General features: G+C 31.4%; 1 protein-coding gene across 1 annotated transcript; it reads left to right on the top strand.

Annotated features, from left to right (window-relative positions):
* The first annotated feature begins 8,925 nt into the window (after nucleotides 1-8,925).
* On the top strand, nucleotides 8,926-16,497 carry LOC127718772 (uncharacterized). Its single transcript, XM_052224821.1, has 4 exons — nucleotides 8,926-8,929; nucleotides 9,568-9,858; nucleotides 11,059-11,373; nucleotides 16,379-16,497. Exons 1-4 carry the CDS (start codon nucleotides 8,926-8,928, stop codon nucleotides 16,495-16,497), a joined length of 729 nt encoding a protein of 242 aa, XP_052080781.1.
* The last annotated feature ends 7,242 nt before the right edge of the window (nucleotides 16,498-23,739 follow it).

The raw sequence follows: 23,739 nt of genomic DNA, 5'->3' as shown, positions 1-23,739 counted from the left end.
GGCTGATAGAACCTAATGAACACTTTTACCGCATGTCAGATTTGCTCTAAATGCTTTGGTTTTTGAGATATAAGCCAAAAACTGCATTTTACCCCTATGTTCTTTTTTTAGCCATGGCGGCAATATTTTTTGACAAAACAAAAAATAAAACACAAACTTTATTCTAGATACCCTAAGGATCATTCAGCTTAAGTTTGCTTTGAAATGGTTTCAGTTGTTTCAGAGTAGAAGATGTTTGAAATAGTTTACACCAGGAGGACGAAGACGACGACGACGGACGCCAAGTGATGGCCCTGAAATTTTCAGACAAATAAGACAACCCGTTGTTGGCTTGCTGAACCTGAATTGGTCTTTAAGAAAATTTTGAAGTTTTTGGTTTTTATCTGCAATATTATTATAGATAGAGATAAACTGTAAACAGCAATAATGTACAGCAAAGTAAGATATGAAAGTAAGTCAACATGACCAAAATGGTCAATTGACCCCTTAAGGAGTAATTGCCCATTATAACAATTTTTAACAATTTTTATGTAAATTTTTGTAATCTATTACAAAAATCTTCTCTGGAACTACTGAGACAAATTTAATCATACTTAGCCACACTCATCATTTGGGTATTTAGTTTAAAAAATGTGTCTGATGTCCCGGCCTTTCAACCAACATGGCCGACATGGCTAAAAATAGAAAATAGGGTTAAAATGCAGATTTTGGCTTATATCTCTGAAACTGATAGGAGTGATTGTCCTTAAATGAAGATTACTTTTACCCTCTTTTTTTGTTTTGAGCAAAAACTAAAGAAGATAGAGAGAGAAACTAAACAGACTTAAAGATCAGAAATACAAGATCAACAAAATTGAGATTTTTGTCATGAAATCTATTCTCGTCTACAATGTTGGAGAGTGTCCTTTGTTTGATATCCACATAGACCAAGGTGAACGACACAGGCTCTTTAGAGCCTCTAGATGTCTTAAATGAAAGTGACTAGTGTTCAGTCTTAATATTAAAAAAATATTGTATTTAATGAAAACGCATTACATATATAAATGTTGAGACTGAACATGAATTCGGCCACTTCCGTTTTAGACAAAAACCATCTTAACAGTGACGTTTGATGGCATATTTGATAGATTGTTCATAGTTAAACTTGAATTAGAGCAATTGTAATGACCAAAATCAGTTCAAATCTTTAACCCAAACTGATTGAATCGAGTGAAGTACACCTTTAAGCGTTTAAAAATGTAAAACATTTTTGGCCAAAATTAGCCCTTATCTGACTTCTCCTTAAACCAGACTTCGCAACAATCATCATAAGAGTATGTACTTTAAAAAAATGTGTCCCATGATGGCTAACATGTCTAAAATTGAATATAGGGGTAAAATGCAAGTTTAAATGTCTATCATCATGAAAAATGTTATAAATAGAGAAAAACCCGACAGGAGCTTTAATATTCCGAGTGATGGGATCTTCCTATTGTCTATTTACATCAAAACTGTTTGACAACTTCTTACGGGAGTTTCTGCCCTTAAATGATGAATTTTAACATTTGTTTTTCGTTTTTACCAATTATCTTGAAAACAATAATAGATAAAGAGAAACATTTTATATAAAAAATTATCAGCAACACCAGGTCTACAAATAATTCAACATAGTTTAATTCGTTTGACGACCCCTAATTAGAGTGATTTACCCTTTAATGTATTTGGGGTAACAATCGTCAATCAGTATTAACATATATATCAATAAAGAATTAGCTATGTATAGCTAAAACAGTAAATAAATGAGAAATATACAAGAAAACAAGATACAGTGCTGTTATTTGAATTTGTCTCCCTTAGTAGCCATTTAAGGGCTAAACGCCTATATGAAGTCAAAAGAAAATTTCGGATATGTTGATTTATTAGTCTTGTTAGTATTTTTTGCAATTAAATTGTCCATGTATCCATAATAGTGTTCAATAGAAATTACTTTGATTTGCTATATTACTGTCTATCCATTTATTGAAGTTTGATGATTCAAAACGAAAAAATAAAACATGAGGCCCCTACAGTTGCGGATCCAGAGGGAGGGGTTCCGGGGGTTGGATCCCCCTTTTCTTTGGACGATCAAGGCATGTGAATGGGGACATATAGTTGGAACCCCCTCTTTATCCTGGGTTTGGAACCCCCTCCTCCTCTTAAAAATGGCTGGATCCGATCCGCCCGTGCCCTAGGAAACTGTATTATGATTCAACTGGTATTTTGGTTTAAACATGATACAATGAAATCAAAATAATATTTCAAGCAAAAAAGCGAAATCAAATTATTATTTTGACGTGTTCCTTTTTTTCACATTACAGTGTATTTATGTTCCTTCAAATGTCCTGTATATATATTTCTAAACGAGTAAAATATGTGGTAGGTAAATTGTATAAGGATGAAAAAGTCAAAGTCAAATCCGGATATAAAGTAAAACTTATCTTTAAGACACCTTGTTCTTAAAAATATTAATATACGAGGGTACCATGTTTGTGAAAGCTGTAGCAATAAGGTAATTGCAACAGCTTTAGACCAATACATAGATTATTATAAAATCATTCTTTTGATATAATTCATTTTCAAGATAGAGAGAAGAGGAAAGAAAAGGACCGGAGAAAAAAGAATGGTATGTTTTGGTTGCAATTTGCCCAGTAATTTCAGACAGACGACAAGAGATGAATAACTCAATTTGGCCTTATGGCTAGGCTCGCAAAATAAAAATAAATGTGTTAAAATCGTCTTTTAAAATCTTTAAACTTTTATGTAACTTTTTTATCTAAAAAAAATTATGAAGTAAAATAACTGCGAAATTTGTAACTTGAATAATTCAATCCCTCCCCGTGTCCGATTTTCTTCCACGTGAAACAGCGTAGATCAGCGAAATATAACGACTGAATTATTCGGGTTACGAAATTTTCTTAAAGTTGACATTTAATGTTGTCCAATTGTCCTGCAAATTTTACGATTGATCAATACCAACTGACCATAACATTCCTGTCTTGTGCTTACTACTTTATATATACATGTTAATATGTCTGGAACAAACAGCATTAATTTTGTATTTCAAGTCAGAACAGGAGACAAAGTGGCTGGTGATTAACTGAAATTCACATGAATAAAATCATTTTTGTGAAGTATTTAAGAAACATAATTGCTGTTCTTAAAACGAATTCGAAAGTCTAATTGGAAGAAAGAATTACAAGTTTAGTTTTAAAATTTTGGAATTTGTACTTTAGACACCAATACAATGATGGTTGCTAGGCATTTTCTAACTATACGAGAATGGCTGCTAAAGTCTATGTTGACAATATTGACCCCTGATCTTTCAATTGTGACCTATATCATAGTTCATATTAATCTGAACCCAACTATGTATGGTTTCTAGGTAATTTTATATCAAGTAAGGGTCGTTGCTAAGAACTTATGACATGACCTTGACCTCCAGCATTTTTTTTTATTACCAAATAAAAGCAATGATAATTTTGAAGACTTTTTATATATGTAAGCCTCAGATCTGTGTACGGCCTCAAATATATGTCCATTCCTCAAATCTGTGTCTAATCGTGACGTCATTCGCAATCTATGTCCGTAAAAAAGATACGGCCTCAAATCTGTGTCCTGTTCTCAATTGTTTGTGTTTTTTTCGACATGCGCAAATTTATGTCCGTCTAATAAGTATGGCCTTACACTTGTGTACTATTAAGTCTTTTTTCATAACTTAATGTTATGTCTAGAAATGTTTTCAACTTGTTTAATTCTTTTAGATGTGTGCGTAATTATTATATTTTTTATGTTTTTAATGTGAAACTAAAGGGTAAATGTAGGGCCTCCAACAATGAATTGAACTTATTCTTGTGAAACTACAACTTTTTCTTGATCTTATGTTTGTGACTTATTTAAAAAAAAAAAACAATCTAAGACAAAATGACATGTGTATAAACAACTATAAAAGGTAAATATATGGCCTTAAACAATGAATTTAACCTATTCTCTATAGTAGGATAATGTAAAGATACGATGTCTTCAAATCTTTTGCTTTCCTTGATCCCATGTTTGTTCTAGCAAATATATAGACGTCTCCTTTAACAACAGGTTCTTTACATACGTTTTGTTTAATGTTGCAATGTATAGATACCACATAAAAATGTTATTACATGTTTGTTTTCTTTGTTATTTTATGCAAACGGTCAGATTTATTAAGTTCGACAACAATAATTTGAGCAACTTTTTTATTAATTACTTTGTAAATTAGAAAGTTTATACTACACATTATGTATCTTTTGTTTATTGCTACATCTTCATACGTCATTTTGTCCCTGCCCATACAGTTGTAAATGCATCATTCCCATTCTTATATTTTATTTATTTTGTACATTAAATACAAAAATCTGATTCTAAACCATATAAATTAAAATAAAATATTATTTATTCTTTTATAAGGAGAATCTGTAAACAATAGTGGGACATAAACTAACTTTTTGGTCTGAACTGATATTTATTTAGTTTAAATGTACAATTTGCAATAACGTCTTAATAGCAAACATTTTCCCCCGAGAAGTGTAATTCTTTATGTGTTGGCATATTCCTTCTCTCCAAAAACCAGACGTACTAGATACCGCAATCCCTTTGTTTATGGCTAGATTCGTCCTGAATTGTAAATTTTCCCCAATAGTTAGAGTGAAGATGTCCTGATAATTGTTAGAACACATTTCAAGAGGATAAATCTTTAGTTGTTGCTTTTGAAAATACTCCTTCATTCCTTGTATCGCTGTTACTTCATGCAGTGACTTCATATACACGATGACGTCTTGCTTTGTCTTGCGTCAACAGATTTCGAAAGAGGACATAGATTTGAGACAATAAAGGACATATATTTGGGACGTTTATGACGCAATACTATAAAGGACATAGATTTGCGGAAAGGACATAGATTTGAGGCCGGACATAGACTTGAGGCTTACATATATACTGTATGGGTTAATTTGTTACAATTTCTTAACAAAAATTAATAAATTTAATAAAAAAAAAGACTGAAGGTCAAAGGTCAAGGTCATCATTAACCTTTGACCTTTGGATCAACCTTAAGATCTTGGAATGTCTCAAGTGATTTTCATACTTCATCTGTCACTGTTTTTGAGCAATTCTAATAAGAATGTCAAAATTCTTTTACAAAATAACAAAAAACGACATTTTTACGTTCCCATAGCAACCACCCTAGCAACCATTTTCCCAAAGTTTTAGTTATAAATTATTCCTAGGCAACAGTGATAGTATGCAATTATTACCTCAGTATAATTGGTTATGGATGCAAAAGTGTGAAATTATGTCATTCAAAATTCATATAACTTGCCTTCTTGAATACATTGAAAACTCCATTATTTAAATCAGTGATGCCCCCTTCTTCCCTTTTTATCAGAATTAATTTTTATCTTTTATCTTACTCATTAAGTGTTATATATTAATGAACAAAAGTCAAAACATTCATCAAAATTGAAATGTGTGCATGATAACTGCTTAAAATGGGTCATTTGTGTTAGTTAAAATATGCATTTCTGAGGTAAAATCCAAGGGGACCCGTTACCATGGCAACGGGGACATAAACAAATTTTTTTGTCAACATACTTCTTGTTTGTTTATCGATAGCTACCAACAAACAAAATTTCAAGAAAATCTGAGACTATGCGTGCCGCAACTTGGTTGGTGGTTACAGAGAATTGCTATTAAGTAAACGATAATTTGTGGTAAATTTGGTACCAATATCCTTTTGCAATAATCGTGAGGATATCATTATTAAGTTTTCGCCATCTTAACATAATGATATGTAAGTTTCAGTACAAAAAAAAATCTGAACGAAGATACCTTGTATGTTACAATTTAAAAATGAATCAAAAATTTCTGAAAGGTTTTGCTTCAGTATTGCGAGACATGCGAATCTTATCTTTTGTATGGCAAAAAAGGTGAAATGAACAGCAGATGGATAGCTTTATAATTATCTTTTTCAATGTATTTGTTTCAATCTTGTCAATAATTTTAACGACCGTTTCTCAGTCGTTTATTTGTCATTAGCACAAATTATCACATTAAAAGTAAATTATCATGTAAGGTCTTCATAAATGTAAGTCATCAAAAATTTGAGAATTTGAAAACAAAAACAAATTGATTTGGTTGTTTTTGTATTTCTATTTGTCCTCTTCATCTTGGTTGAGTTTTTTAGTACCTTGAATTAAACGGATAAAACTGAACTGTAAAGTTCATTTTTTCTAAAACTGAAAATTCCTTGAATAAATTGTTATATGTCACATTAGTCTAATAACACCTAAATGATGAAAAGAAAACATAACAGGGTTTCTCAGACCGTATTTACCTATAGATGTTTCTCTAGACTACAGGACAAAAATGATTTGACAAGCAAAAAGTTAGATGTTATCGTCATGAAATAAGGACTATTGGAAAAATTTCCGCGTAACAAAGCAAAACGCGGAAAAATTAATCATATGTATATACAAATAATGAGTCTAGGAGAAATTAATCAAATTCTCATTCTTCTTATTCAACTAATGAAATTACAAATAAACTAATATAATTTAATGATATACAGATTATCTTCTTTTTATCTATATGGAATCCAGGAGTAACATTTCAAATTGGTATAAAATTATATGGTGAAAAAGTTGTGAAAAGGTTCGATTTCATACACCTCAACTGTACTACAGAGTCTATGCCTATTGGAAATTCAATAGAAATAAATGCAAACCATGAGTCTTTCACCATTAGATTATTACAAGAAAAATGTTTTTCGTCAGCCATAGGAGGTCAATGTGCACCCGAATTTTGTCAATGTTCAACAAGAGGACTATGGTATAGCCATATTTATCAGGCAGATCATTCAGAGGGCCAACTTGAAGTTACGTGTTCAATGGTATTTAAATCAACAGGAATACTGTCGGATAGTATTCAAGTAAAGATAATTGGTAAACATTTATTTTTTAGATTTACTTTACCACTAAATAGCAACATTATACTATAATAAATGTATAACAATTACATTCATTATTCTTATGAAGTTTGCATTGATAGTTATGCGGCGTATACACTAATACAACTAAACAACAATACAAATTTAGAGATCGAATCACGGTCTTCATCAAGGGACTAATACATGTAACAATCTCACATGCCAAACCCTAAGTCGCCATGGGATATATAAAATATATAGAACAGAGATCACCATATATCTTTTATCAAATTATTTCTTAATTAATTATCATTACAATTATGAATATTTTCTTTTTAATATGTAAAGTGAAACAATGACATACGCAAATAAATGGAGGGACCATTTACTTTTATAAACACTATTCTCTAGTTAAACTTGTATTTTTTTTTTATTTATCTAATTTTTGGGAATCAGATTTTTCTGGCCCAAAAATTAGAACTGTTGTAGAATTTCCTGTTCATAGTGGTACAGTAGTGCAGTTTATCTGCGATTTTGAAGGATCAAATAAAAACATTACCTTCGTATGGGAATGTGCCAACAAGGAAACAACATTTAGTGGAATAGAGAAAAACCGGCAATATTCTTCAATCATAATTCGAACGATTGATCTTCAACATGACAATACAAATTGTACCTGCACTGTTAATGTAAATGGATATGTTGCGACAGATGCAATTCAAATATATATAAGTAGTAAGTAAATGATAAAATTCATAACTACTGTACAGTAAATATTTCTTATTTTTTGAACTCCTTTTGTGATTCATAATACTTTATATTTGATTAAAAGGTGAAAACGAATGCGAGTCCATTAGATACTGCATACAAATACAAAATTTTTAAGATCAGTTCTTATCAATGCAGTATTTCTACTGACATAGTTTTGCAGCGTTCAGCACGTCTTTTTTTTTTTATCTAATTGTACAGTATATAGTTAAACTCATAAATCATAAATCATGAACGAAAAGCAAAAAAAAAAAAAAACAAAAAAAACAAAACCAAAAAACCCAAATAGATATCTGATACTCAAATTACACTTTGCAGAAAATTTGAGACTCGACAATGCTATAATGCTTCATAAAGTGTTGGAAAAGTTGATGGCGGTCATCTTAGCCAATGGCAATACCAATATATTAACCATATTTATATATTATTATAATAAAGTGTTTCTGACGTATCAAATTTTAAACCGGGAATCCATGATGAGTTTTTATTTCATCAACAAATGTAAAAATAAGAAATAACTATACGAAAAGACGGATGCAGTCGAACCAAGTAAAGACAAAACCAACAGGGCGAAAGACGGGAAGTTAAAACTTTTCATTTCAAACTTAACTTTTATCACTTTCAAGATAACATTTCTCAAATCCAAGTTGATATTCTTATTTCTAAATTGATATTTCGTACTTTCTGATTTTCAAATTGACATATTTCAGTTCCTACTTGATATTTTTTCATTTCCTGAAATTACTTAACTCCAACATGATGTTTCTGAAGTTTCAGAGAAATATCCACTTGAAATTGATAAATGTCAAATGACAGGTGTCTTCAATATATCAAGCTTTAATAGTCTAATTGAATGCAAATCTATGCATCCGAGACTATCAAATTCCATAATACAAAAACCTAATGGAACTTAAAAAAAAGGTGTATAGAAAAACATACAGTAAATATCAGGATTGTGAAATCAGTTAACTCTACAATACCCCAAAAGTACTTTACTTGCTGATAATGTAATCATGCAACGAAGTAATATGAAATAAGAGTTGTTTAGGCGATAGAATGTTATATATTTCTTTTTTTTCTCTGATGAAATGCATCCTCAATTTGAGCAAAAATCACAAAGATTATCAACAATAACTCATGAAAATGTACATAATAATTACGACTACCTTCAAAACTTTGACGTCTAGATGGGTAATAGTTTCATCACATTAGAGAAAATGATAAAACATGTTTATATGAAATGATCGGATTCACGGAACATCACTTCACGCGTGCATGCTGAGTAATTCATGGTAATGTTGCCTTATGTACATTTACATCCTCTCACATTATGTCTTGTGTATTCATAAGAAAATTCAATTCCTGCAAAAGTAGTCACTAGCATCATAGCTGACATCCTTTTTAAATGTATAAGTGACATTAGTGTTTTTCTTGTTCATTACTTTCTCTCTGTTTGAAATCATGGTCACCGAAGGACCAGGACATTGATAGGACAATTTTGAAATACTTATTCTCATTCATAGCATCACTAAATCATTGGAAAAAGATTAAGGTGTTGTAAATATTTTTTTAAGAAAGCAAACCTGTAATGATTGATAATCCTTTTAAATGCGACAACAGAATGACGAAAGGTTGAATGTCGGTGAATATTTTGTAAACAAACATTGGAATGATAAAACAAATATTATGTGCATAACCATCAGACATCAAACATGAGTGTGAATGATATTTTTGAATGTCGTTCCTTCGTAAATGTTATCCGATCTATACAAATCTTTAGAGAAAAGATTTTTTATCATTGTAACCGCTTTGTTCAATTCTCCCTTCAGAAAATCATATTGTATATTCGAGTGAGGCTATTTATTGTAACAATACATCACGAATAGATGTGTCATGCACACTGTCAACTGAACTGCCTGTGTATGGATTTGGTATGTGGAAACATTCTGTCCATGGTACAGCTCTACGTGTTTTGAGAGGCAGAGTGAAGGATGATCAGTCCATTCTTATGTTAACCAATTGTAGTTATCAAGACGCAGGAGACTACGAATGTGTTGCATGGACTAAATTTGAAGGAAAGACCTATTACACCAACACAACTATCAGTTTATATGTTAATAGTAAGTAAAACATAATTATTTTATATTATGTTTTATTAGTAGCATTAAGTATGCATCAAATATTGGAAAATTGTTATTTTGAACACGGGAAATGAATATTGAAAAAAATGTTTTAAGTATGAATAAGAAATGCAGTGTATGTAACTGATTGTGAGGATGTGTATGTAAGGAAATACCAGCATAAGACAGAATGTGTGATTTTGGTGTCCTCAACACATAAACTTAACTATACTAAGTTCCCTTTGATACAACATATTGTCTCGTGGTAGCGTGTTCGCCTGTAGTTCCGGAGGTCGTGGGTTTGAACCCCGGCTGGGACAAACCAAAGACTTTAAAATATGTATTTGCTTCTTCTCCGCGGCATTAAGGAGTGAGAGCAGAGAATGGTCGGCTCGGATTCAGAATACTGTAAACCAACTTATTTTCGCGAACGATTTATATTTTCGTGACTTTCGCTAGTTGTAAAATAACGCGAATATAAATCGTCGCGTATATGTTAAACTTTGAAATTTCCTTTTTTATCTACATCAAGAAAATTTGAGAATCGCGAAATTCAATTGGCGCGAAATGGGCTAGAAAGGGATAAAATCGAAATAAAGTATCCGCGAAAATAAGTTGGTTTACAGTAATGTGTCGGGTAGGATGACATGCCTTATTGTGGACTGTTACCTCGTGAACTTGCACGTTAAAATCCAGCTCAGTGCGTCGGTCTTGTAAACATCAGTCTTTATATTCATATCGCATTAACTTGTTCTCGTCCTGAATACACTTTTATCATTAGATACTGAAAGAAGACAAGTTTAAAAAAAAACATGTTGTTAAGCTTTGTCACTGTCTACAAAGCGTCATAGATCAGTCAATCATTTTAATAGACCAGACTCTTGGGCTGCTCTCTAAAGAAACTTAGGGTATGGGTAACTTATCAAATCAATTAAGTATGTATTTGGAGTTAACTACTTCGAAGGAATAATAACTTTGAGCACGGTGGAATTTTACCAGAGACTTTGCGATTTCACTGTTCACTTTGATAACTTAAATTAAGATATCATGAAATAGTTATATATTTTCAAAATACCCATGCACACTGCTATTGTTAACACGAAAGTATGATACTGTACATATACAAATAAATCGATCTGTCTTGGAACGTTTTCATCAACGGGTATTGTGTTGCTAATCTTGTTTTTCTTTGTTTTGAAGGCCCACCTGTAATCGTTTCAGCCAACAAATTACGACAAACAAAGAGTATAATTCTAACAGTCAAGTTCTGTTCTTCTGAAGAAACTACTGCAATATGGTCAGTGGATAAATCAGTTGTCAATTCTGCTGGGATTATACACACGGTACTCAACAGAACAATTGCATTACAAATTTATAATAAGACTATCTACTGTGAAGGATATATTGCAAATTTGTCAATAAATTCTGGGAAAGCAGGAACATATGTCATGAGCATTCAAAACGACTTTGGTGAGACAAGGCAAGCGTTTAGTGTGGATGTTTTTCAAGCTAAAGGTAGTAAAACTTATATCATACAAATTCAACATGAAAAATAAATGTCCATTGAAGAAGTCGTTCTTCATAAAGGTACTTCTTTATGCTGTTTTTTTTTTTACTGTGGTGAGAAGTGGTAATACATGTACCCTTGTAGAAACATCCTTCAAGGTACGCTTTAAAACATCAAAAAGGTAAAAAAGAAAAGAAATGTGGCTATAAATTCAAGCTTCAACCAAGGGAAACAAGAAAGGAGATGAATAATGTAGTGTGGTTATTTTGATCGCTCAAATAAATAAAATTGTAAAGTTCTGAAAAATTTATACAACGGAACTATCATCAAAAGTCATCCAAATGGGAAGTTTAGCTTGCTATAAAACCAGGTTTTACCAACCGTTTTCGTAGGAAAATACCTGTACCTGTACCAGGAATATGACAGTTGTTTTTCCATTAGTCCTTTTGTTTGATAAAGTCTAACGTTTGATTTTGTCCGTTTTTATGGACTTTCTGCTTTTTGAATTTAGCGTCCAGATCAATGCACATTGATTGTTTTTTATGTCCTTCAACCTTGTAGCACTAAAAGGCAGTATTAGACGAGTGACCTTAACCATAAAATCATATTTTTAATGCACCACCCTAACATACGGCTAAATGATATACCATTCGAAAGCATATCATCTGCCCTATCTTTTTTGCCCGGTCGTCAAATATTCGTACGGTGCAATTTCCGTGAAATCACGATGAAAGGTCAAGGTCGCATACTTTCTAATTTTACAAGATGTCAGCATTTTTGCATACTCTGTCTTCTGAACAATAATATTTTGTATGGAAATATGAAAATCTGTTAGAACAGATGTTAACAGTCACTTATCAAACGCACTTTAAAAGATTAGTGACGGATTTTTGATAAATAGCGCCTTTTTTCATTTGTAATTCACCATAGAACCAAATAACATATTCTATTTAGTGCTCAGGAAGTTTTTGACAACATCAAATTACTACAATTACCTTTCATGATAATTAAACAGCCAATTATAACAACTCGTGCAATTGCCCAAAACACCATCATCTGCAAAAAGATAGCTTTATTGCTGTTCTATGTGAACAAAATTTGTATGTATCAATCTTTTAAAGCTAATTAATTTCTTGAAATACATATACATTGACACATACTGCAAATCTATTTTTTTATTTGAAAATTCTAGCAGTTCACTATTAGTACAATTTCACTTCCTGAGTACTAGTAGTTAAAATATTACACTGTAGTGTAAAGATGAATGATTGATTATTTAACTTCACTTTCGGCACTACTGGCTATTAAATCAAATTGAGAATGGAAATGGGGAATGTGTTAACGAGACAACAACCCGACAAAAAAGCAGAAAACAGACCAAGGTCACCGATGGGTCTCCAACACCTCGAAAAAATCATGTACCCGGAATCAGGCTTCAGCTGGCCCCTGAACAAAAATGTGTTTTAGTTTAGTGAAAACGGACGCCACACTAATCTCCGAAACATATAAATGAACTAAAATTAAATATTAAGATTAACAAAGGCCAGAGGCTCCTGACTTAGGACAGGCGCAAAAATGCGAAGGGGTTAAACATGTTTTGTGAGATCTCAACCATCATCTTTACCTCTTGCAAATGAAGACTAAACAAACACACATCAATACGCACAGTAAAACTCAGTTAAAAAGAAGTCCGAGTCCGATGTCAGAATAGGTACAAAATGTAACTGATGAAATTAGCAAAATGACGGTGATACACAAATTAACAAAGGACTACAGCAGTATTACTGAAATGCCAACTCCAGACATCATGTATCTTCATCATAATTACACAGTATTTTGTGGCGATCAGTTATTATTCGAGGCGGAAGCCGGAGTGCTCTGAGAGACCTTCAGCAGAAAGCTGACAATCCCCGTCAGTTATACTTTAATTATATTTATTAGTATGAATGACGAAATTACTGTGTAGGTGTCATACAAAAATTCAACCAATCATCATCAATGGCCTTTTGTTAAAGTAGGCAACCTCTAATCAAATAAAGCAGTTTTGATGTAGATGTTGAAAATTACTACAGCTACATGTTGCAAGTAAATTTTCTTCATAAAAACTGATATATAAATATGCATTTAAACCAATTTTATTCTAAATTCAATTGCCTATGGTTTTGCATTTAAATCTAATTGTAACTGTATCACAGAATATTCTCATTTAAGACATCAGAAAACAAGCGCGCCGTTTCATACAAGTGATAGGTTTTCCTTGTTATAAAGCCAGGTTTAATGTACCATTTTATACGCAAGAAAATGTAGTATCAAGTAAGGAATATGGCAGTTGCTTTCCTTTTCCGTTATATTTGTTTGAGCTTATAATATTGCCATTTTATAAAGGACTTTCAGTTCTGAATTTCCCTTGAAGTACGGTATTTTTGTCATTTTACGTTTTAGTAGATCATCTGTCATGCATTGCTTATACATTGGCATATATAAGAATGAACAAAGGCAACAGTATATAAGAATGAGGCAGTCTAAAACTATAGTCATAACTTTTCGTGCATAGGTTTCATATCAATATTAAGTGATATTAGTTGGCGTGAAACAAAACATACCAAATGGTATGCATAAGTGTAAATAACATGGGTTAAAACAATCTGTTTAAAATTCAGATCTGTTGCAACTCGCATGTTATTAAATCAGGATAACAAAATCAGAGATCCATATAGTAATTAGATTGTGTTAAGGTAAGATTATGAGATGTAATGGTACATTTGATTTGCTTATTATTTAACTATTTTTTTATCATGAAAAAAATCCCTTCATGTACAATTTCCATATGTGCACTTTAAAGACAAACCGACGTAGGGACGCAAGGTTTATATCTTACATCGATATCTGATCTAGCTGGTTTTCAATTTGAAAAAACAGATAACACATGAAAAAAGCAAAAAAGTCGGACAAACAAACTTCACTCTTTAAAACACTATACCGAAATGTGCGAACACTACATTACACCTGTGGTAAATGCATTTGCTCAGTAAGAATATATTCAATCTTCCACAATATTAATTTTCTGTAAAACAACTAATAATATATGTAATAATGAGCTAACATTTAAAAGAATCAGCCGGATTTGTGATTGAAAAGGCGCATTGTGCAAACAGTATTCGTTCGAATATTGATCGAGAATAAACTTCGTCTTTCGACATCGGAAACACATTTTTACTATATATACCTTGTTTATTCATTAAAGCACTTTCATTACACCTATTCAAATATGGTTAATCATTTTCTTCCGATATTTACTATATTATCTAGCCAAAGAAAAGCCAAATGATTCATATTTGAAGATGGTGTTTTTATGGGGCAACTGCAAAAGTTTCATTAGAAGGCTACATCTAGACCTATATCATATTAATTAAGTTTACAATGATGCAAAAAATTCTCTCGGCCTATAAACGATAAATTAGTTATATTTTTGACATATAGATATTGATTCCTGAAGAATTATTTAGCTTTAAGTGCAATTTTATCATTTTTGGAAGTTTTTTTAAGAAATGCAATTTTATGTAAATATTGCGCAATTTACATTTTAGTTTGCATTTGATTTAGAATTATGGCATTTTGTTTTATAAGATTCAGACAATGTTTAGATGAAAAATAGCATACAGGTACCAGAAAAGAGCATTTTGTTTAATTCTAGCAAAATTTTGTAATATTCATATTTGACCTTTAACCTTGATTTAACGAAAATTGCACCATACGAATTATTGACGACCGGGCAAAATAGAAAGTACAGGTAATAAGCTTCCAAATGATATACAATATAGCCGTATGTTAGGTGGGTGCATTAAAGTCGTTAACTAAGCGTCTTTTTGAAAAATGTCACTCGCCTATATTATGATGCACTCTATGGAAAAGATGATAAAAGATGATCGTTTATTGAAAAGGATGTTGAATACGACCAAAGGGGGAATAATAGTGACTGTCACATAAAATGTTGAACGACTAACCTTAAGCTTTGGAATCTGTACAAAATAACCGAGATCTTACTAAATTATACTGTGGGTGCTCGTAGTACTATTCGTCTTTTTGTGCTCTCCTAACATGTGACAATGAATTACGTATCTTAAGATGTTGTGTATTCTATACATCCATGTACCTTTTCAGGACACACCGGTAATGGAAACTAGTTCTTATGTCGAAATCTTGCAGTTGATTCTAGGAATCTTTTTAGTTAAACATTCTTTTAATTTTACAAAAAAAAATCACACAATTATTTTTCAAATCATCTATAAAAATATTGTTTTGAGCAAAAGAATACAATTTATGAATGATTAAAATTCACAGCATGAGCTGTTAATTCAAAGACACAAAAATATTCCCATAACTTGTTTAATCTAAACATATATACATGTAATCCAGGTATGTACTTTTCAAATAAATACCTAGCAGTTTTGAAATTGGATTGAAGCATATTCTCAGAGGGCAATACCACGATAACATGAATTAGCAATTAACAGCAAACATTTTAAATTATAAAACTGTATGTAATAAATTATAATAAACACAATTTTTAGTTACACAATATTTGAATTTAACACCATATGTACACATTCAAAAACATATCACTATAAGACAATACTTTTATGTTAAGTTTAACATGCAGGCCCTGGATTAGTTTCAGTTAAATCGAATTATGACTATTGAACAGCGGTATACTACTATTGCCTTTATTTAACACATCCACATAGAACAAACATACGACTATAACAATACACACATTACAATTAAAAAAAGCAAGTCATGAAGGAGTGAAATATTAACAAAACATATAAGTATCCAAATCCATATAGTCATAATATCATAAACGGTACGTCATTTTGCTAACATAAACATTGGGAAGATTATGTTGCTTTTTTCACCTCAAACCTCAAAAATGTTTTTCAAAAACATAAATACTTGTAGTTCCATCTCACTAAAATAATTTTAGCTATAAAGTGATTTATCTTTCTAATTTAGGTTTGACAACTACGTTTGACTTCCGATCTGTCATAATTGCCATTACAGTTGTAGGGATATTCATATTAATTATAACAGTTACGGTAATTCTGATGAAAGAAAGAGGTTCTAGTAAGTAATTGTTAGCAGTAGAATTTGAAAAAAAGAAACAAATCTGACAAAAAGTGGAATGTATGTTATTTCCGTTATTATATGACCGTTGTGATGGTATTTGCAAAATTAACAGCCTACATCTTCTCTCAAGTTTTCAAGTTATATATACAATCATATACACTCAACCACACTTGAATAGTAAAAACAAAATGATTTCTAAATGTTACAAGTGGCAAAACCAAAGGTGTTCCTAGCTAGCCCTTTACTAAAAGTAACTGTCACCTGATCTTAAAGCAATTTGTCGTTTTGTAATACAATATTTAATTGTAAATTACAATTTGAAGTGGATTCTTTCAGGAAGAATCCAGAGACTCGCTCTTTTCTTTCATGGAAGTGTTTACAATTATAGGTCAATCTCGGCTTTTCTTAACTAGAAGAATTATGTGTACTTGGGACTCCTTGATTCTCATTTCCAAAATTAGTTTGAACTGCTCCCACCAATTTCGTCTTTTTATTTTTTCATTGATAAGAAGTTTCGAGAAACGTGCATTATTTAGCCGCTTTGTGAGAAATGTTTGCTCGATATACATGTAACGCAAAAGTCAGTATAATTTAACATGTTTAAATTTCTGCGTGGTATCGTCGAACTTTTGTTAAATAACAGTCTAATTACGAATAGATTTCACACAAAAAGCAGTATATTAAGAATGGAAATCATGAAACCATTAAAACTGATTTAACACAAATATGTTAATATAGAGCACTTGCATTTAAACATTATTTGAACGCTTTTCATTTTTATATTTTCTGTTACAAATTTACAATTTACTGATCATTTCAGATATAGTACATATAGTTGGTCCCCATGAACTGTCTAGAATTCCAATGTAAGTTACCTTAAAGAATAAACCAATGTTCTTCTGGTAGCTAACGAAAGGCTTTTTATGTCTTTCGTCACATTAATTTCAAATTTATCTGAAACACCTAAGATAAATAATTTTCCAACAAACGTTTGTTAATCGCATAAGAAATGGCCTTCAATGAATGACTTTCATTTGGAACCTGTTCTACATTGTCTTCAGAACTGTCAGAATAAACTGTCATGGTGAACTTGAGAGTAAGGATAAAATCGTAACGTTAAAGATCTGCTCCTTATCTTGATATTTTCCTCGATACTGATGAGTCTTTTACAGACAAAATGCACAAGCACAGAATTATAAGCCTGCTATCTTTGATGAGTTTTTATGATACATATACTGCAAATTAAATAGCTAGATTCTATGATATCAACTTTCCAACTGACAGATTTCAATTTCTTAGCAATAACATTGCCTCAGCCTCATCGTATGGCGTTTATATATCTCAGATAATACGTTAAACTCGTTTATGTCTACACTAAACTGTCTTTGGAAGCAGGGTAGTGCTTATACACAAACACTGCACCGACAAAGGAAGAAAGACTGAACTCAACAATACAGAATATTTACTGTCACCATCATGAATTGTTAACCGATACGATATGTCTATGTCTCAACTCACTAGCGAAATGTGTTCGCAGTCTTAGATCTTTATATATCAAAATAGTCATCAAATCTGTTAATTTGTGCCAAATTAACTATTGTGCCAATTTTCGGAGTGTTGATTTGCATATTGGGTGGTGAATAAGATGCATGCATAGAAGGAGACGACTACTCATTCGACGCGATCTGTCTTGTTTCTTTAGAAATTATGGTGATTCTGTTGGTTTTTTGTTTTGTCAACTTGGTTAGTCTTCTTAAACAATTTATGAGATTTCGACATCGGTATGCATCATTTGCTGAGAATTACTCATGTACTGAGTTTGAATCATGGACAAAATTTAAGCAGAGTATTACAAATATATTTTTAAATATAATTGATTGCTTTACAATCCGAATTACAGTGGAGATACAACACTTTAACTAAAACAATATTTGCTCTCTCTGAACTTTCAGTGTCTATATTGAGGAATAAACTACATTATAATATAATGAGAAGTGTGGGGATAAAATCGTTTGATTCTAACGAAAATTCGTAAAACGTAGAGATATTATATTATAGGTGTGTAAGGAGACAGATCACATATATAAACATATCTTCAATGTGAAAAAATAGACATAAAATACTACAACACTGACACAAAAAGTTCTATTGAAATTGCCTGTAGATTGTAGTGAAGTGAGAACTGATCAAACTGATCTATGGGTTACCTCTTAAGTTCCCTTCCTTTTCTTGCTTTGCATGGAGAAGTGAAGAACTTAACTGATATGAATGTGATATACTAGTTTTATCATGTTTATATAACATATAATGCTTCGCTTTCTGCATGATTAAAATTGTTTATTTGTATAAAACAGTTCATAAAATTATCTTATTTTGCTAAGACTCATAAAATATACCAAGCTTACAATCTGGTACGCCAGACGCGCGTTTTGTCTTCATAAGACTAATCAGTGGCGCTCGAATCAAAACAGTTGAAATGCGAAATAAAATACGAAGTAAAAGAGCTTGTAAAACCAGAAATTTCAAAAAACTGTGCCAAAAACCTTTAAGGCAATCTGTCCCTTGGGGAAGAAAATCCTTAGCATTTTGTATAATTCAACTGAAACTATGAAAGCAAAGCCCTAAGGCAAAGATCATTTTACGGGATTTGTTTTTCTACCTAGGATCTTGGTTTGGTCTTTGTGCTGTGCAATGTTTTACATGTTTGGATTTTAAAACTTACGATTACCTGACGCAGTAAATTTTAGAAACACAGGTGGTTCAAAACAGAAGTACTTCCATACGTTTTTACAAAAATGTGAATCCATTTCCAGAAAATAAGGTTAGTTAAATTAGTTGAGGCAAGAACACCCGCAAACAAGAGAATATTATGTTTACGTTTAGGATCGATCATTAGTATAGAGAACATCAAGCCAGCTTCAACTATCCACAATGACCAGTGTGTTATATTATCTAAACTATACATGTATGTATACTACATTTCAATAAACCAGTGTTTAACTTTTATTCATAATAATTTCAGATACCATTCAGCACCGTCATCGGAACCTGTTGTTCACATATATGATGACGCGATACCTGGGTATCTTGAAGTAATTGACAACCACTCGGAAAATGAAGACAAAGAAAGTGATGAAACATCTACCAACACGATGAGCAATGCACATGTTTATGAAGATGTCGATTAATTTATGTATGTGGATGTCTCGTTTGTCAAAGACTGTTATCAAAAAGTACTTCTCTATCTTGCTCACATTGACTTTCATAGTGTTCTACATCAGTGCCATGACAGTTGATGATATCAAGACAAAGTTACACCAAGAAAGCATTAGTGCTATTGTTTTGTTTCGTGTTCTGTTTTGTTTTTGAGAGAGAACAACCATCGGCTCTATTGAACAGGTTCATTTATGGTCAAAAAACTAATTTTTGAAACCAAATGCGTTACAGAAAATCAACTCAAGAGTTACTCTGTAATGTTTTTTTTGCAGATTTCTTTTGTCATTTGATATGTAACATTCACGTGACAATTCAAACTTAAAAAAAAATAAAAAATATTGTTTTGACTAATAAAAATGTCCATTCTCTTAATTGAGAAATCACTCTTTGATAAATATACTAATATATTAAGGTCTTATGAAGAAACCAAACAATGTCGTATTAATTTCATTCCAAACACTCAAATCTAAATAATGATCTGAATTTCAAACCATCTTTAGAATTGAATTTAAACCCTATAATTTTACATCTTTCTACGTATGTTCTGAAAAAATATTTATAATTGTACATGTATGTTATTCAGTATGATATTTTTACTGTATTAACATATTTGTAATTTTTACGGTCAGAAATCACCTTTAAATTGTAGTAAGTAAAAGACAAAAATCAATAATAAATTTAACAAGATTTATTATTCAATTTTACAAGAAATATTATACACATAGAAATGTCAACTTAACTGTTAATATCTGAATGTCTGATCCTATAGTCTTTTCTTAATCTGGAATTCTTCTCTTAACTGTAACAGAATCCAACTGAATATTTATATGTCCAATAAGTTCACAAAGTAATATGATGTTGTTAACGTAAATAAAAGTGTCAATCCAAAAACTTCAGAGGTCTTCTGAGATTATTTCTATATTTCTGAATATTAGTACAATTCAGCGTCTGTATATATAGTTACAACAGAAACTTCTAGAAAACTGTAGAAGATAAACTTCTGGAAAACTTTTGAAGTTTAAACTACGCATCGTAGATTATGATCATTCTAGAATTATTATGCAAGTCAAATAGAAAGATTTAATCATTCCATCAGTAACTACGATTGTTCCAGTGATTTCTAAACAGCACAATAACATTATTTTGTAAACAACTATAAATAGGCCACTACCCAATTATGTAAACATCTTATAAGGCCACACAAAACAAATTAGGCCAAGATAAATAATCATAATAATTACAAGCTCATAACATAATGTTATTGTATCATTTTAACAGTACAATTTACACACAAATATTAAAGTCATACGATACTTTAAATCTAGAAAAAAGTTAAATATGTTTTAAATACTTGTATGGCTAAGTTTCACTATAAAACAAGTGTAAGTGGACTTTCTTGTAAAAGAAAATACTTTATCTGATCAAAATCTGCAGAAATGTACTGTTTTGAACTTTTGTCTATCCGTACTCTAATTCGCCGATATTTTTCCGTTATCAATAAAGGCAACAGTAGTATACCGCTGTTCGAAACTCATAAATCGATAGAGATAAAAACAAATCCGGGTTACAAACTTAAACTGAGGGAAACGCATCAAATATAAGAGGAGAACAACGGCACAACAAAAACACAACATTAAAATGTAACACACACAGAAACGAACTATAATATAACAATGGCCATTTTCCTGACTTGGTACAGGACATTTTAAGAAAAAAATGGTGGGTTGAACCTGGTTTTGTGGCATGCCAAACCTCCCGCTTTTATGGCAACGTCAAACACAACACCAAAACGATAAAATCACATGACAGGACCACAATACAAATAAATGGGAGAACATATAGGACAAAGAAACACACGAATAACAGCTAACAAAAGGTACTAGGCTTAAAATTCAATACACCCGACGTGCGTCTCGTCCACACAAGACCAACCAGTGACGCTCAGATGAAAAAAGAAAATAGTTTGAAAGCTAAAACAAGTACAAAGCTGAAGAGCACCGAGGACCAAAACTTCCAAAAAGTTGCGCCTAACACGGCCAGGGTTTTCTGCCTGGGACAAGAACATCTGTATTATTTAGAATAATTTATAATTTTGCAAACAGTAAATTTTATAAAATGATTATATAATAGATATACATGATAAAACCGAAGTAGGGACTAACTACAGAATAAAAACGGATACATTACATAAAACAACTTAATCCAACACATAAAAATACACAGCCGAGTTAGCCAAAGCCTCAACGCACAAAGTGACGTCACTTTTGAAATTCTAAAAAAACACACAAAGTGACGTCAATGACCTTATCTACAACTCCTCTCGTTAGATTTTTGGCCACTGCACAGCATAATTTCGAGGGAAACCGTAATGATATCATGTAAACAAACATGCACTGGAAGGTATATAGTAATATAAAACAAATCAAATACACCAACTCATTTTACCACTGCTATGGAAAAGTTTAATTAAAAAATAAGAACGCGTTGACAGTATAATACCAAATTAACATAGCTCTATCAATTAACTTATTGTTCACTTGCTCCACGATTCTGTGTTGATAGTTTATCTATGTCACGATCCGGTAAACTACTGCAACAAACTCGAAAGTTAATTAGCTTGCAATCAACAATTTCTGAATGAAACATTTGTCGATAAAATGTTTAAAATTCGTAATAAGTGTAAAAAACGTGCATATTTAGAGGACTTAGTTTAGTATATTCGCATGCATTGGTTCAATAATTTTCTTAACATTATAATCACAATAAACTTTATGACTTTAATGAAGTTAATTTATGACTATGTCTATTTTGTTTAGAAAATAAGAAAAATGATAAGGTAAAAGTGTATCATACATATAAATAAACATATGTATATTTATAAAAAATATTTATGTGTTAATATATATGATTAAAGTATTGAATCACGATCTTTATTTCTATTGGTATCAGCTCCCTTCTATTCCGTAATAAATAAAATTAAAATTTTACCAAACATGTAACAGTACAATTATAAACAAAAATACAGGAGAAGCCTGTATCGAGTGACTAGGAAAACATTAGGTGCAGGTGAGTTCTAAGGACTTCCAAGGCAAATTTGAGTCTAAGCTTGTTTTCTTTATATTTGGTTTCAAGATTTACAATGCTGGAATAGTCAATTTGGCAACATCATTTGCTGATATCTCATTAGGGCAGGGAACATGTAATAAGTTGAGAACTATACTGGGACACATCAATCAATTTATATAGCTGTTTTGTTTCGCATCACGGTGCGAAGCTATTAGTTTCATGCGATATTGACGCCTTTTTGAAATCATTACGTAAAAAATATCGGTTCTTATTGGTTGCCTGATGATATTGGCTAGAAAGAGATAAAGAATTTGGAACATGTCCAGAACAGGAGAAGATATTAAATATGGACAAAATTACAATATGGGTATTTAATATCTGATCCGACACTCAATCAATGAATATAGTTGCCTTTACTGGTTTATCTTGCTTATGCAACGTCGAGTAACATTCATATTGATAAATAGGAGGAAGGGCAAAGATGAACAAGTTTCTTAGTGATCATATGCCTATATATAAATATACAACAACACTTAAAAATAACATTACAATGATCTTCAAAAATTTTGTAAGAATGCATGTATTCCATTTTATAAAACCAAATGATATATAAAAAACCAGCTACGCAAACATCACATGATACCCCGAATACAATTCCAATGCAAATCTAGATTCAGTAATACCAAAAAAAAAAGTGTAAAATATGTTAAATTGATCCTAGCATACTAGATGTAGTGCATGACATGTAGAATATTACCTTTCATTAATCTGACCGTCAAATTAACTATAACTGTGGAATGACAAATTATAGATCCATTTAAATTTTGTGGGAATTGTTTTAAGCAAACTTACGTTATTGTAGGAAGTGTTCATGGACAAACTAAAGTTCCCTTCTAAGACGGGTTTATAATACCACACTTATGAGTACATGCACAAAGGAGATAAATAACACCTTTCCCATACTT

The sequence above is a fragment of the Mytilus californianus genome, unplaced genomic scaffold (genome assembly GCF_021869535.1).
Source record: "Mytilus californianus isolate M0D057914Y unplaced genomic scaffold, xbMytCali1.0.p SCAF_10, whole genome shotgun sequence".
Lineage (NCBI taxonomy): Eukaryota > Metazoa > Mollusca > Bivalvia > Mytilida > Mytilidae > Mytilus > Mytilus californianus.
This window is presented reverse-complemented; position numbering and strand designations above follow the sequence as displayed.